Here is a 15,768-nt window from a genome sequence, read left to right as displayed (position 1 = left end):
GAAAAGACAAGTACTTCATGAGTTATTAGTAACTCTTAAAAACAGAGAGAAAAATTTGCTATTTCTAGCACATTTATGAATTTCCTAATACTTTACATATCAAATAGATGTCGGTGCGCTTCCCCAAGAGGTATGTCAATAAAAAATCTGATAACGTTTGAGGGAAGGTTGAGCTTTGCCCAAAGGAATATTTTTCTTTACTTCAAATTTTCTACAAGGTTGCTCTTACTTGTTATTGACTTAGAAATTGATAGTATTTTATACAATCACATACTTTTATGAACCTTCCATACAATGGATAATTTATGAACGTGCTCTCTGATTACATTAATATACGTGTGCAAATGAGCTGTTAAGAAACTATGATGTATAATTTGGAATTAGTGAGGAATGTATTAAATAACTAAAATGTATAAGTGACAATTGATTAATTCCTGTGACTTGAGTTATAAGAAGCCACTCTGCAGTCAATCCATTTATATTACCATGTTGTTTTTGTTACCCAAGTGAAATCTGTATTAGCAACAACAGATCTCTAGTGGCTAACATCCTCTTTGATCCGTTAATATCAACACTCTTTGATGTCTGATTTAAATAATACCTAAGATTTAAAATTGAGAACTAATCTGTGGAAAATCCGAGAGCAGATCAACTTCTTACAGAGATTTTAAAAAAGAATCATTGCTGTTCAACACCACTGAAGCATTAGACCCTTGTTTTGGATTGTAATGAAGTAAATGTTTGATGCTCTCATGAAAGCAATTGGTTTTGCCAAGTCTAGGTATGAGAGTTATATGTATTTGATACATAAATCTGAATAATAGATGAATTATCATATACCCAGATGCTTTATCTTCACGGTAACTTATCTGTAATATGATTAAAAGCACTTGGATTATTGACTGAACATTTTTTTAGATAAAGGTTGAGAAACAGAGGTGCTGCAATTATAATTTAAAAAGGGAAAATTAAGAGAATTGATAATTGTTCCCTTAAGACATGATAATCCATGTACAAAACTAAGCAACCAGAACTTCATTATCTTTCAGTTGTACAGTCACCGGATAAAACACTGTACTGTTATGGATCATTTTTAGTACTAAGATAACATTTTCCAGAAATCAAACTGGAAGCACAGTTTTACAAAGGAAGAACTGTCAATGCAGGGCATGGTGTCCTTTGCAAGATTTCTTTTCTTTTTTCTGACTTAAGATTAGTGTAAAAGTACTGTTTTCTTTATGAGTGAATCACCTAGTACAAAAAAAATTATCTTTAAATTTAAGCAACCAAGCACCAAAACCCAAAACATTATAGACCTTATTTCTTTTTGAAATTTCCCCTTTTCTTTTCCCCTTCTTTCCTTCCTTCCTTTCTTCCTACCTTTCTTTCTCTTCCTTTTCTTTTTCCCTCCCTCGTTCTTTCCTTCCTATTTATTTCCTTTCTATTTGATACTAGTTTAGAAATTATTGTGACAAAAAAGCTTGACATCCCACTCTGTAATGTTATATAATCCTGGGTAGAAACACTTTACTCTTTTGCTTGCTATTGGTCAGTTAAATAAAGATGAAGACTGCAAGGTTAGAACACTTGAGTTGCACTATGGCTTTTATAAGGGACAAGGGTTTAGATCAAAAGAATCCATGATTCTTTCCACCTGCCGGCAGAACATATATATGTGGTTCCCATCAGAAGATACAGAACTTACGTTGAAAATGTTTCAAGTGTCTTAATGCCCCGGTCGTGATGAAATACTTGAAATGAGATAATGATTACCAACTTGAACGGCACTGGGTGATTTTGGTGTTTGTTTTGTGTCCATCTCTTTAATGGAGGAGTCAGATTCTTTATAGAGTTTTTAAAACCCTAAAGAAAGATTTCAGTGAGAAAATGGTAGTCTCCTAATGGATTGAGACATTGGTGCCGATTGAAGTTATTGATCTTACTGTATCTGCCTTGAGCTACCTTTGCTGAGTTCTTATATCTTGGAGTAATCACAGCATTTCTCTCCCTGTTTGATTGAACTGCCGCAGTTTTAATTGCAGTTGCAAGTTCTGAAGTCACTACATTCTATATATAGCCTAAATCTTCTTCCTTTGAGGAGGAATCTGATAATTCTGGATTTTGGTTAAAGTAGACCCACAGGCTCTGGCAAACTTCAGTCATGCTGGTTCTTAAATCAAAACCATTGATCCAAAGGCACACACACCCTAATACCATATTATTAAAATGTGTCAAGGCTCTATCACGATCTGATAATACTTATTTTTGCACTGTTTGGTGGTTTGTACTTCCTGAGAATGGACAACAGGGACAAGGATTTTAACCACAAAAATGGGTTAGGCTGATCAAATCCAGTCCCAATGCTTAGGTATAGTGAGAGAAGAGCCACTAGCCTAAGATTTTTTTAAAGGCAGTGTTGCCGATGGATGCAACCGGTGTTCCAGGTTCTTGTCCCGCCCCAGAAAGAATTCAGAGACAGGATTTAGAGGTTAAAAAAAGTAAAAGTGAGGATTTATTAAAGGATGGATAGCACACTCTCAAGGGGAGAGCAGGCAGGCTCAGGTGAGCGGCTGCCCTGAGTTTCTTTGGCAAGTTAGCTACATAAGGTGTAAAAATGAATGGGCGGAATATTCATTGGGGAGGGAAGGGTTTGGGGTCATATTCCCTGATTATCATCCCAACTCCACCTTCCCAAAGGACGAAGGGATTTTTGTCCTTATTTAGTCTGGATCGGAAGTGTCATGGCGTCGGTGCATGATGAGTACTTCTGATCTGCAAGGCTAATTTTACTGAAATGAGGGCATAATGAGCAAAAGGTTACATTTGGACACGAAATTCCTGCCTTTTCTCACCTCTCTTTGTTCTTCTCCAGGCCACTTGTCACCCCAAAAAGCATGATCCCTTATCAGCCCCAAGGTTCCTGCTTTTCTTTCTCTGCCCAGGGACCCCTGGTGCTTACAGTATGTTTTCCTGCATTTGGCCTGTGCCCCTCCTTTCTGCCCGATTCCTGCCATGTGGTCTGTGTCCCCCTTTCTCTGCTCATATCTAGCTATCTGCCTGCTCTAACATCAGCAATACATTTTATTTACAACATGGAATAATTAATTATACTTTAGTAGCAGTCATTCCAGCCTGAGATCTCTGTGAGAAATGGTACGGGCTCAGATGCAGTACTGACTCATTCATCTTGGTAGACTGATTACGAAACCCACAACCAGGATCGGAGACTGGATGGGGAGAGGATCAAAGCTGAAGCCACGTGTTTTTCCTGGATTGCCTTCTTCCTCGGTTACCTTTGCATTCTCACACATTCCACTTCTGTGCATCTGAGTTGATACATTTATATGCAGAGAGATTTCAGTCTGTCAGACTGTGGTTCTGAGTTAATCTGTGATAGGGAAGTTTCTTCATCCCTAGAATTGCACAATGAGAGTTTTATGACTCTTGTTATTTATGCTTTTTTTTAAAAAACATGTTACAACTATATGGTAGATGTGTGACTTTCTTCCAACTTAAGCACAACTAGTCTGTGCCCTAAGCAAGATCCTGTATGTTATTCCTGTTTTTTGGGGCCAAGGGATAAAAGGCTCTATATAGTTGACATGACAGTGAGGAAAATATCTCCTCAGTGACTTTACCTTGATGGCTCTATTTTTAATTATTTAAAAATCTGTTCTCTTTGGTTTGGGTACCAGTAGCCACTAGCAAACTTTCCTTTGGTTGCAGATCTTGAAGTAAAACATTTCTATGTAGAATTAAAATGCTGCCTTCCTAGGCTTTACTTTTTAACTATCATTCCCTGCTTTCTGGGTTTTACTTAATATTTTCTGAGCTCATCAGATTTGGGCTATAGTGATAGTTTTTTTTTTTCTAAGTACAGACCTATATGTTCAAAGACAATGGATTGAACTAGACTTTTGAAATACACACGGTAGAACTCAGAGAGCTGATTTGGACTGGACTGGCAATGCCATTGCCCCACGAACTGGGTGGTCCCATATATATTCCCTGTACTGCTTTCAAATAGTACAATGCAGAGTCTTTAGTAATATGAATGAGTCACTACTGTCTGGTGCATTTTTTTTTTCTCAGAACATTTTTTTTCTCAAAAATAAATTTGTCTCTATTTTTTATTCATGGGAAAGAGATTTTAGGTAGTTTGACATGAGAAGTTATGACTGGGGAAAAACAGTTATATAGACACAGTGTCATTTCAGCAGTGTTCAGTGAGTGATGCTGTGATGGTGTTCATCTGGTAAGAGAGGAAAAATATCTTGATGGCATCTTTGTTGCCTGGCAACAGAGTTTTTTCCTCATTTAGAGCAAGCCTTCATTAGTCTAAAGTAGGTAATTTTTACTGATAGTTGGAGAAGCAGGGACTTAGAGCTAAGCTACGTGAATTTGGTTTGTGGAAGGAATAATCTTTTGTCAAATGTTAGGCTTGGTGAGGCTTTCTCTTTCTGAAAGTGAATAGCTGTTTACTGATTGTTAATCCATCTGAAAGTGAATACCCGAGTTAAATAGCAGTCATTGAATCACACATTTTCATCTTTATAGCATTATAATGTCAGAAGAACACCCACATTACAGTTGGTACTTTTTTCACCATGAAGTAACTCAGATGTGTAAGTTGCTTTTTAGAATCTCTGTGCTTATTACTGTGCTAGTGACAATGTTTTGATAAGAGAGTAAACACTAAGAAATTGACTAATAATATAGTATTGGTTTGGTCTTTGAAATATCATCTATTCTAATTCTCCTTCCCTTTGCAAGAATCACATTTAATCCCCTCTAGAAAGGCGAAAACGTGTCACGTTTTAGTAGATCTTTACAAGCAAGAGTTCGTAAACCCTCCCTTGACAAAACCTTCTGGTCTGGAAATTTGATTTCCCCTGGTGCATGCAATTCTCTGCACGGTGGGCCCACTGGCCCCATAAGAGTAATTCCCAGTTTCTCTTTTGCTATCAGTTCTAATTTGGAAAACAACAGGTGACTAATGCTCCTTGGAAAAGCAGTGTGGGCAGGAAAAAGTGACGCTGACTCCCAATAAGACCATTTAAATCCTGGTTTAGCTACATCCTCTGTAGCCACTGACAAGTCCTTAATCGTGTGCTCGTGGGTTTTCTCACAGGCTTGTAGAAAGCTTGAAATGAAGTGAAACAGATATGTATGAACAATTCTGCAAGTTCCTGGCCTATAGAAACACTCAGTAAATGTTTTTCTTTTCCTTTCCATTCTATATGAATAACCCTGCACAAATATAAAGACCATCTTTAGCATCCTGGTCTGTAGATAGTCCAGACTCAAGAAAACTTAGAACAAAGGGCTCAATTTATAAATGAAAAAATTCATCACAGAGAATTTAATTTCCCAGAGTCAACGAACGAGTCAGGATTAGAACCGGAACTGTCATTGTTCTGTGTTGTCAGGAGTCCTTTCTTCATGTGTTTTATCTTACTCCTTTGTTAGTCCAGCATTTCATATCTAATTCAGCTCTAAGTTATTTATGAGGTTCTCTAAGGTTAGAGGCAGTGTGCTGGTAAGAGACCTGGATAAGACCAGTGTCTCGCAGCTTGAATTAACGGTCTGCTTCCCGTACCAAAAGTTAAGCTGCTTTGAATTAAGTATTTTAAACTGTAATCGCACCATCTCGTGAACACAAAGATTACATTGATTTTCTTTCACCGGTGTACGACTCGCTGTTTCTGCTTTCTTTCGGCTACCACCATTCAAGTTATTTATAGCTCACTGTATAGATTTAGAGGTGAGAGAATGATTTCTTTACAGATTGCTTCTGTGCCCATCATGATGCTGTGATTAATACGACTCAGCGGCCCTGGGCCACTGAATTGATTTATTTCTAGGGCTTTAGCTCTCTGTATGGGCCACCAACTTCTGAATCCATATTGCTTAAATGTTGTGTTTCTAGAACCACAGTGGGAACCCACTGGCAGATTTCCAGATACAGCTGGAGCTCTTATTTATAGAGCTGAACCTGCCACCATGTTCTTCCTCTTAAGCCTGACTCCCATCTCCTCTTCTTTCTGTGTTGGCTTTCATCTGTGAGCCAAAACCCTGGGGCTTGTCCTGGATTTCTTCCTCTTGCTCTGTCCCCATATCCCATCAATCACCAAGCTCTTCCGATTCTGAGTATAACTCACATTTGATCTCATCATCTTCTACCTGCGCCTGCACCAGACCACCAACGTCTAATTTCTTGCCCTAGGTTGGGATCTTCAATTTAGCACTCTAGTTCGCAACTGAACAACTTTTTCTAAGTTGTAATTCTGAATAAATTGCTTCTGCTACAGACCCTGAGTCCCCCAGTGTTCCCAGAATAATATCCAAATTCCTTAATGTGGTTCGGGAGACACTTCGTGATCTGCCTCTGCTCTCCATGCACATTTTGTTCCTTATTTATTATCTCTCAGTCCATCCACCACCCCCAAGCTTTGCTCTACTAAATAACTTAGGGTCAGTCCCTTGGTGGTCTAACTGCTCAACTTTGTTCTTGCTACTATTTCTGTTAGGCATGTCTTTTCACCTTTAACACTCCCTTCTCACCAAAAGACATGCATTCAGTACACAGGGTATATTCAATAAATATTTATGGAAGGGCTGACCTTTGAATATCGTTCTTGGAATAAGAAAAAGATCATAACAGAATTACAGCAGTAGCGTACATTTTTTTTCCCTTTCCTGAGTTATCTGTTTCTCTTGCTCTCTGGTTCATTTTGGGGTTGCATTGTATGATTTGCTGTTTATTTTTTCAAGATCCCTGTTCTTAATGGGAATCAGAGCCTAAAATTATATAAGGATGCATTTACTAGTCAGCGAACATTTTCTGAGCACAAAATGTCAGGGATTGGACGGTGTTCGGTCCTGCTGATACAAATGATTCTCAAAGCGCACTAGAAGAACCTGATTTCAGCTGTTGGCTAGGAGAATGTTGTCATATAATTACATGCACAATTCCTTTTTGAAAGATTTCTGTAACATTTTTAATGGCAAGTATTCCAGTGTCTTTTGCTGTGTAAAAAACAAACAAACAAAAAACCAAAAAAAAAACCAAAAAACAAAAACCTCCAAAACCTAGTGGCTTAAAATAGCCACCATATCTCAGGATTTTATGGATCAAAGATATAGGCAGAGATCAGCTAGGGATTTTGTACTCCAAGTGTTGTTGATTGAGACAACTCAGACAGTATTGTGTGGTGAGTGAACTAGTCTGGAGGGTCCAAAATGGCTTCACTGTCATACCTGGGACTGGCCGAAGGCTTGACTCATCTAGGACTCTGTCTGGAATGCTTGCAAGTGGCATTTTTAGCTTGGAAGACTCAGAGTAGCCGACCGTCTTCTATGGCAGCTCATGGGTTCCTGAGTGTTCTGGTTTTCTTAAGACCGACCTGTGCCTAGAAACTGACAAAGTATCATTTCCACTCTTTGCTGTTACTCAAAGCCATCAAGAGATGACCCAAAGTGAAGTTGAGAGGACATGGAACCCACCCGTAGGTAGAAGGAATATCAAATTGCACCCACCTTCAGTCCTCCACCATGGAAAGATTTAAAGGCTATGGATGTAGCCTTTGAACTCTTGAATATAATTCCTCCTCTGCTCCCCATTCAGAAATGGGGTCCAGAAATTCTGTTAATATTTAATGTGTATCTTGCCAAGATGTTTATTTTGCCCAATGTATGTTATTTACAAAAAATTGTATCATGTTGTACATTTTGTTTCATAACTTTTATCTAAACAGTATTTTGGTGAGAATCATTTCCTATCTTGGCTGGACATTTTTTTATGGTGTTTGAATGCCTTTGCAGTATTCCTTAATATGGAATAATTCCTATTTTTTGAACAATCTTTTAAACTCTAATATAAATAATACTATGACAAACATCCTTGGCACTTGATATGTGTGAACTCTTACGAATATCTCATTGTTCACATCCCTTAAAGTGGAACAACTGTATTAAAGGCTATGAGGAGGCTTTAAGGGTTTTTAGAAAAATTGGCATTTTTAAGGCTTCTTATAAGAATTGCCAAATTGCCTTTTAGAAATGCTGTATTGATTTATAGACACACTAACACTTATATAACAAAACGGATTGTCTTCAGTTTGTGTGGGCAGGCTGTCTCCCATCTGCCACCTAACTGGGCTCTAATCTTTTTGTCAGTCTAGTAAATTCTCACGTGAATGGGTTCCTGCTTTCAGGAAGACAGGTTCCTGTCGTTAACCAATCATTCCAAAACAGCTTCCACCTGTCCATATTTCCCCCCTATCTCTCTCAAAACCCCAAATAAAATAAACCTGATCATAGAACCTAAATGAGGCTTAACAATTTTAGTAAATTTTATTTGCATTGTTATGGTTCATCAGCTTCTTTGTTCAGAAGCCCTCATGAGCTTGCAGAGTCACTCAGAAGAAAAACTTAAGGTCTTACGAGGACTTTGAAGTAGTTTTATGCAATCTGTCTCCTGACTACCTCTCTGATCGTATTTCTTATCAACACTTTCCTCATTTGTTCTGCTTCAGTCACACTGACTGCCTCACTGCTCCTTAAATACTCTAGGAATAAACCTACCTCAGGATCTTTGCACTTGCAGTTCCTTCCTCTTGGATTCTTTGTCCCTAGATATGTATGAGGCATGTGCCCTCACTTCTTTTAGGTCTTCACTCAAATGTTCTTCTCAGGGAGGTTTTTTCTGGTCACCCAATCTAAAATTGCAATCCCTTCCCTTCACATCCCATATCCTGTCTGTGCTTTATTTTCTTAGTGGTTATCACTTTTTAACATGCTATACGTTGTACTTTCCTGTGTTGTTGTGGTTTGTTCCCCTAGTTAGAATGTGAGCTCCACGTGGGTAGGAATTTTGGGCACTTGCATTTATTGCTCTATCCAGTTTGAATGACAGTACCACATAATAGCTGCTCATAGACATTTGGTAATAAGTGTTACGTATCACCATTCCTTCCATTTGCGTGTGTGAGAGACTGGGCTCACTTCCTGTCACAAGGGTTTTTCTTTCTCTGCTGAGATGCGGTCTGGGTGAGTTCCATTTCCTGCTCATCGTCTGTATTCTACATGAGAACCTCACAAGGGACTCCTCATCTGTGCCATTGTTCTCCTTCTCTGAAAACAATGTGAAGCAAGGGAAATGGCTTAAATTTTCTATCCTAGGCCTCAGGATTTCTCATCTGGAAAAAATAATATTTCCTTTTCTCCCTGTTGGCTTAAATGCAATAATATAAACAGAAAGCACTTAGCACATGGTACAAGGCATAATTCATATTTGGAAAAAATATGTGTATTAATTCTCTTTCATTTTCTTCCTTTGGAGTTAGAAGTTTTAAGAAAAATTCATTTAGGTTACAACTCACTAATGCAATAAGGTGGGGTGAGGCAGTAAAAATACTAAAAAAAATAGTGAAGTGTCTGTATTAGCTTCTAACGCAGTGTGAATATAAACATACCAAGGTAACTTATTCTTCGCAACCTTCAATTTCCTGCTGTCTGCCTCCCGGTTGTCTCTTCCCTAAGGAAATTATGCTGGAAAATTGCTGAACATTGTGTCTTTCTCAGGTTGGACACCTTTGGAAAGATTTCTCCAAATGAAGTGTCCAGTTCTCCTCTTCAAAGAGAATGTTCTGATTTGTTCAGTGTAGCTATTTCCCAGTCAAAACGTGACATCTGGATTTCCTGTCTGCCTAGATAACTGCTAGCCACTTAATTACAGCCTGGGCAGGGTGAGGCAGATGTTTTTAGAACATCTTTAAAACGGGGCTGTGGGAGCCCTCTGGAGTTTGATTAAGGAGTGCAGCTTGCCTCGGGCTTTCCGGGAGCGGAAGCCTGCCCTGCACGTGGAGCAGCTGGAGAGCCGGGTGGTTGTGCAGTCTGCGTGCCTGAGCGTGTGAGCAGGCGTCTGTGCGCCCGTGGCGCAGATGGATCGCTTCTTGGGTCTCAGGACAAGCAGAGGTATAAAGAGAGGAAGCCAAATGTCTGTCTCTGTAACAACCATTGTGGTCTTTCTCATCCCACTTTTGTCGCAACTGTGGCTCCTTAGATTGCTTAGAATCCTAGGAACTATCCTTTCGTCTGACTGTACCCTTTGTACGTGTCACCACCAACAGTTCTTTTTCTAATCCCCTAAATGAATGTCAAAATAAGGTCAATGAGATACTCAAATTACATTCAAGTTCAAAGTATAAACTTACCTACTTTAAGTAACTAAATGGATACTGATTTTCGTGACTTTTTTTTTTTTTGAGTAAAGGTAGATTTATTTGGAGAGATACATACTACATAGAATGTAGGCTGTTTCCGAAGGTGCGAGAAAGGCCAAGAGGTGTGGGCGTCGGGTGCTCAGATCAGAGTAAAAGTGGATGGAGTGACAGAGTGTTGGCCGTCTCTGAAGATGAGGGAGCGAGGGGTGGCCTCATTTTCATGACTCTTAAAATTCACGGTGGTTTTACGGTCGTAAACTACAACAAAACAGCTGAAGGCTGAAAGATTCTTAATGTGTAATCACTATACGACGATGCTTAAGAAGATCAGCTGAGGCAGTAGACACTGACCGCACTTCTCTTTCTAGTGTCTTTGTCTAGCTTCACTTCATTCTCACTTCCCTCCTCCCAATGTTACGGAAGAACAGAGTGCTGCGTCTTTTATGAGACTCCACACTGAGATGCGATGAAGCGGGGTGCAGTTGGTTTCATGTTGTGGGTGTTTGTTTGTTTGTTTTAGGCAGCAGGTACCAGAACCATTGATAGGAATTAGAATCGCCAGATGGTACATTTGTAGGTTCTGGAGCCGTGTGGTGACAAGTGGCTGAGAGGCCTTACGGTGTTAAGAAATGTCGAGAGCTTGAACTTGAAGTGATTGGAGTGCCCCTACTGATCAACTAAACTTGACAAGATATACTTTAAACGTGGCAGATTTACTTCAGCAGCTGCTTCTCAGCTGGGAGGGAGGGGGAACAGAACCATCTTGAAGGCGCTGTCTCCTCTCTAACATGTCCTGGCAGCTTCTCTTTCTGTGGTCGCCCTGTTTTATCCGAGTACCTTCCTCTAAGCACCTCTCTCTGCAGGACTGCTTCCTCTCTCACCGCTGCTCTTGTCTCTCTTACCAGTTTTGAAGGCTAGCTAAGGTGTGTGCTTAAGGCATTTTCCCAAAGGCAAAGGGAAAAATGCTGTTAAATTTCCCAAAATGTGCATTTCCTCCCATGCTTTGCTTATGCTGTAGGGAGAATGCTCAGGGTGTCCCATGGCTGATAGAATGCCATTTCACAAACTCCCTTTCCATTTTTTGTCATGATATGAGAATATTTGAGAATTCTCCATTAAACATCAGCTGTCTGCTCTGGTTACTTGCCACTTCTCCTCAGCGGTGACCATCTGGCTTAGCACGTTAAGCTCTGGACTGTGACCTAGGAACCGTGTTTTAGTGTTCAAGTGTCCATCTTCTGTTATTGATGTCAGCTGAGCCACCATCCATAACATGGGGATAATAAACTGAACTACTCTGGAAGGTAAAGAACAGTAATAAATTCTTCTCATCACTTGAAAGTGATGTAAATATATGATAAATTATGGTGGAGACCAGACTGGAGGAAATACATTCTGCGTCCTTAGGAAGATAGATGTTTTTAGTATTTTGGATTACTTTTGACCTGATTGGTTTGGCAATTAATCCCTTAATACGCACATTTATGTGTATAACATTTAGTCTGTAGTTATGAAACTTTCCACTGTCAGTGTTCTCTCATCCTGCCCCTCCACAAATACAAATCTCATATTTAAAATATTCTGTTAACTCCAAACTTGTATTTGCTAATAATACAAATGCATTCTTTTATAAAAATTACCACTCTCAGAACTTACGATTATCATGTAATAGCTATTCTGTTACAACTTGAGACAGAGAAGACAGATTTCACATTTGCGTTAATCAATGCACGCTAATTGTGGATAAGTGTCTGGTCTTCAGGAAGTAATCAGCATAGCATAAATAGCTTCCTTCCTATGTTTTGGGCCTTCAAAAATCCAGGAGCAACAGATTAAGAGCAATTTGATAAAGCATTGATAAATTCAGCTTTAGATGTGAGGTCTCTAGGCAAATGTAGTTCTTAAAATTTAGAGTATGGTGTTTTCACATATTTTAAAAAAAATCTTTGGGTTACCTATTCCAGAGACTGAGCTAAAGGTAATAGGAATATTTTACCCTTTGCTGTTATTGACCCTGATAAAATAACTTTAGGCAAATTAAGAAAAACCATCTTTTATAGAGATTTTTTAGTTTTTAACATGTGTTGTAAAACTCTCACAGTCCCATAATTCTCCGTTCTTCATGCCTGCTGCTGCACAGCTGGAAACACTAGAGAAGCCTTTCTTTTCTTTAACAGAAGCAATTACTGTATATATTATTCTGAATTTGTGTCCTTAAGTTTTAAAAATGTCGATGTTATGTAAATTACTGGATTTTTTGCACTTTTAAATAGTACATTTGCACTGTTTATCTGTTCCTCATGCAGTGAAATTCTGTGGAGGGAGAGGGGCAGTGCAGGCACTGAGGAAACATCATGATCTCGAGTTGAAACGTTAAATGATAAATAATATTTATTTCTCCAGAGACTGGATCCCCAATTACAGCGTCATGCGTTGGATTAGGTAATTCTAAATCACCTCCTCCAGGGCAAGCAGGAAAAAGTGTTCCAGGATACAATGGTGAGAAATGACCCTGATTACTTGAAATATATAATGTTAACAAAATATGGTATCTTTCTGTGTTTACTGTGAATCATATTGCTTGAAACATACTAGGTACTTAGTAAGTATTTGACTCAGTGAATACCTTGTATTAAAAGTGTAAAACCTTTTATAATAACTTTTATTGTGAGCCAATTTGATCAAAAGTAAGTTTGTAGACTTCTAAGGACATGTTCTAAATGACTATCACAATATAAGGCACGTTAAGGACATGGATGTGAGGTTAATATGTATGGAATACCTGCTGGGTACCAAGTACTATGCATACATCATTTCAATTAATGCTGAAGTATATTTAATTTAGAGATATTATTCCCATTTTAGAGATGAGTTAGCTGGTGCCCAGAAAGACTAAATAGCTTTCCTAAAGTAACACAGCTGGTTAGGTCCTAAAGATAGTGCAAACCATTGTGTTTTATTTTGTTTGTTCGTTTCCATTATAAAATCTGCAGTTTTCCCCATTACATTAATTTAGAGTGATGATAAGGCTTTTGAACCTTGTTAGCTAAAAAATAAATATAAAGAGTAAGGGTTCTAAAAAAGAAAAATAATTTTATCCATACTGGCAGTATGTGACAATGAGATACAGTATCTCTTCCATATTTGTTTTTAAACTATTGGTAGTGATTATGATAGTTCAGTAATTTCCCCTGGATTTCACTCCCTAGTTGTACATCTTGTATAAGGTGACTTGTGTAAGTTATACATGGTTATACAAGTCAAACGTTGTTTCCTTAGTTCTCAATGGGAATGATAATCTTTATGTCCTTCATAGGGTTGCTGTGTTGTGATGAAACACAATGAAGCATTAGCACAAGTGCCTGCTAGCAGGACTGGACTAAGTCTTACCTAGGAGTGTTACGAATATTTCAGAGAAGCCGGAGGGACTGACCTGACTTAGATTTACACATTGATTTTACAGACGAGGAAAATGAGGCGCAGAAGTTATGTTATTTGCATAAGGTCACACAATTTAGCTTCAGCTCAGCTTCGGGAAACGGGATATGATTCCTGCATGCAGTTCCTTTTTGCATGTAAATTATCAAATTTAGCGATTTGTCACTTGCTTCTCTAACAGAAAAATATTATATTTTCCTTCTAGGACAATGACTGGTTAAGGATCATTTGGTTTAGCCTAGCAGATACATTTATAAAAAGCCACTGAAGATCTTTTTTTAAGAGCAAAAATAGACATTCTGTGAAGTCAGTGACTTCTCCAGGCATGGGGAGGTGAATCCAGCTTTAGTGAAATCCTCCTGAGCAGTTCGGTCATCTCCATTCCTTTGATCAGAAAAATTGCTTTAGTGTTGAGCCATTTTTAGGGGCTGATGACTGTGGGAGATGTTAAATACATTTCCCTTTCAGTGTTTCAGGATCATTTTTATATCCAGTTGTAAGAAAGAGTTAAAGCTTTAATGCTTCATGGAATTTCGGTACAGAAGTTTCTCATTGTCTGAAAGCCATTGGCTTACAGACAGCACAGCTTAAACACTAGCACTAAATTATTTATGACAAAGGAAATAATGACTTTATGACTCATGATTTTTATTTTGTGGCTAGTCAGAGATTCAAAAGTATAATGTAACACTTAATATTATAATAAAAAGCAGTATTCTTTGGGGAAAGGAAAGAAAACCACTTTGGTGTGAAAAACACTCAACGTAATGTAACAGTTAATTTCACATTCATAGAGTACCTTGTTCAAGGTCGTCACTGTATTTTTTTTCAAGTAATTACTGTACAACACTGTGAGGAGGGAATTATTTCCACTTTCTAGATAGGGAAATCGGAGGGTAACAGAACCAGAACGTGTTCAGGGGCGCATGGTAAATTGGCCACTGTACTGGGCTTTGGGGAAACAAAGACGAATTATCATGACCTCCACCCTCAACGAACTCACAGCCTAGTGAGAGACAGATATCTACAGCGTTCATAATTGTCAGAATAGAATTTTAAAACAATTGCTCTGGGAACACAAAGATGGGAACAATTAATTTTTTCTGGGAATAATACTCTTCTTTCTCAGAACTTCTTTCAGTAGAAAAACTGGGACAAATGAAGTCACATAAAGGATCTATTAAAGCTTAAAACATGATGATATAGTCTCATTTCTGGTTTGTACTTAAGGGTACTGCATGCGGATACAAACCTTGGTCTCCTAACATCTTTGAGGATTTTGACAGTATTGCACAGAAAACATTGGAATAATATTTGGGAAGGTTAAATTGACCTTTAAGGCTCATAAATGGATATTAAGCCTTAAATCAGAAAAAAAAAAAAGGGTTTTGCAGACTTTTAAATTCTTTATTTGTATTGCTTGAAAAAACTTTTGGTGTATTTTAGAACTTTGCTTTCTTTAACTTTTGGCAGGCTGAACATATATTTTTATATTTTTGACAGAATGGAAAGATATATTTGAATAGATATAAACATAGATTTTAAAATTACTGGCATGTCTGAAATACTGTTTTTATTGAAAGGAGGTTCTGAAGGAAAATTCTTTATCTTATTAGAAGTCAAAAGTATGTAGTCCTTATATTTTCTGTGAGACATTTTAGCTTGTTTATATATGTGAATGGTCTCACAGGAATTAAAGGATGCCTTTTTTAAGCTAGAATTTTGGGGGATTGAATATGGAAAATATGGAAACGTTTAAGCCTTAAGTTTGTGTATTTTTATTCAATTATTTATCTATTTATTTATTTATATTTTACTTTGCAGTTATGATTTTGGATGACAACATGCAAAAGCTGAAGGCTCGGTGTTTAGGAAATATTGTGGTAAAGTAAGCAAAATTTGCAATGCTGCTATTTACAAGAGCAAGAATTGGTACATAACATTAAGAAAAACGAGTGGTTGCAATGATATTGCTTAGTGAGGAGGCTGCAGAAGAGGCTTTGTGTTGTTTGAGAATATTCAGTGTCAACTCTTGTAATTTAAACATGGAAACCCCATAAAATGGAACCAATTAAGGTACAATTTTTTAAAAAGAGAAATCTTG

The 15,768-nt window shown here is 38.0% G+C and overlaps 1 protein-coding gene across 2 annotated transcripts in view; it reads left to right on the top strand.

The window, feature by feature from the left end:
• The window catches only part of ACSS3 (acyl-CoA synthetase short chain family member 3), a 134,764-nt gene that overhangs the window by 94,932 nt on the left and 24,064 nt on the right, over positions 1–15,768 (top strand). For both annotated transcript variants that reach the window (XM_072973331.1, XM_072973332.1), the window contains 2 exons: positions 12,630–12,725; positions 15,489–15,552. In XM_072973331.1, coding sequence (XP_072829432.1) covers positions 12,630–12,725; positions 15,489–15,552 — 160 coding nt within the window. The remainder of the gene's footprint in view (positions 1–12,629; positions 12,726–15,488; positions 15,553–15,768) is intronic.

This window comes from Vicugna pacos, chromosome 12, assembly GCF_048564905.1.
Source record: "Vicugna pacos chromosome 12, VicPac4, whole genome shotgun sequence".
Classification (NCBI taxonomy): Eukaryota; Metazoa; Chordata; class Mammalia; order Artiodactyla; family Camelidae; genus Vicugna; species Vicugna pacos.
This window is presented reverse-complemented; position numbering and strand designations above follow the sequence as displayed.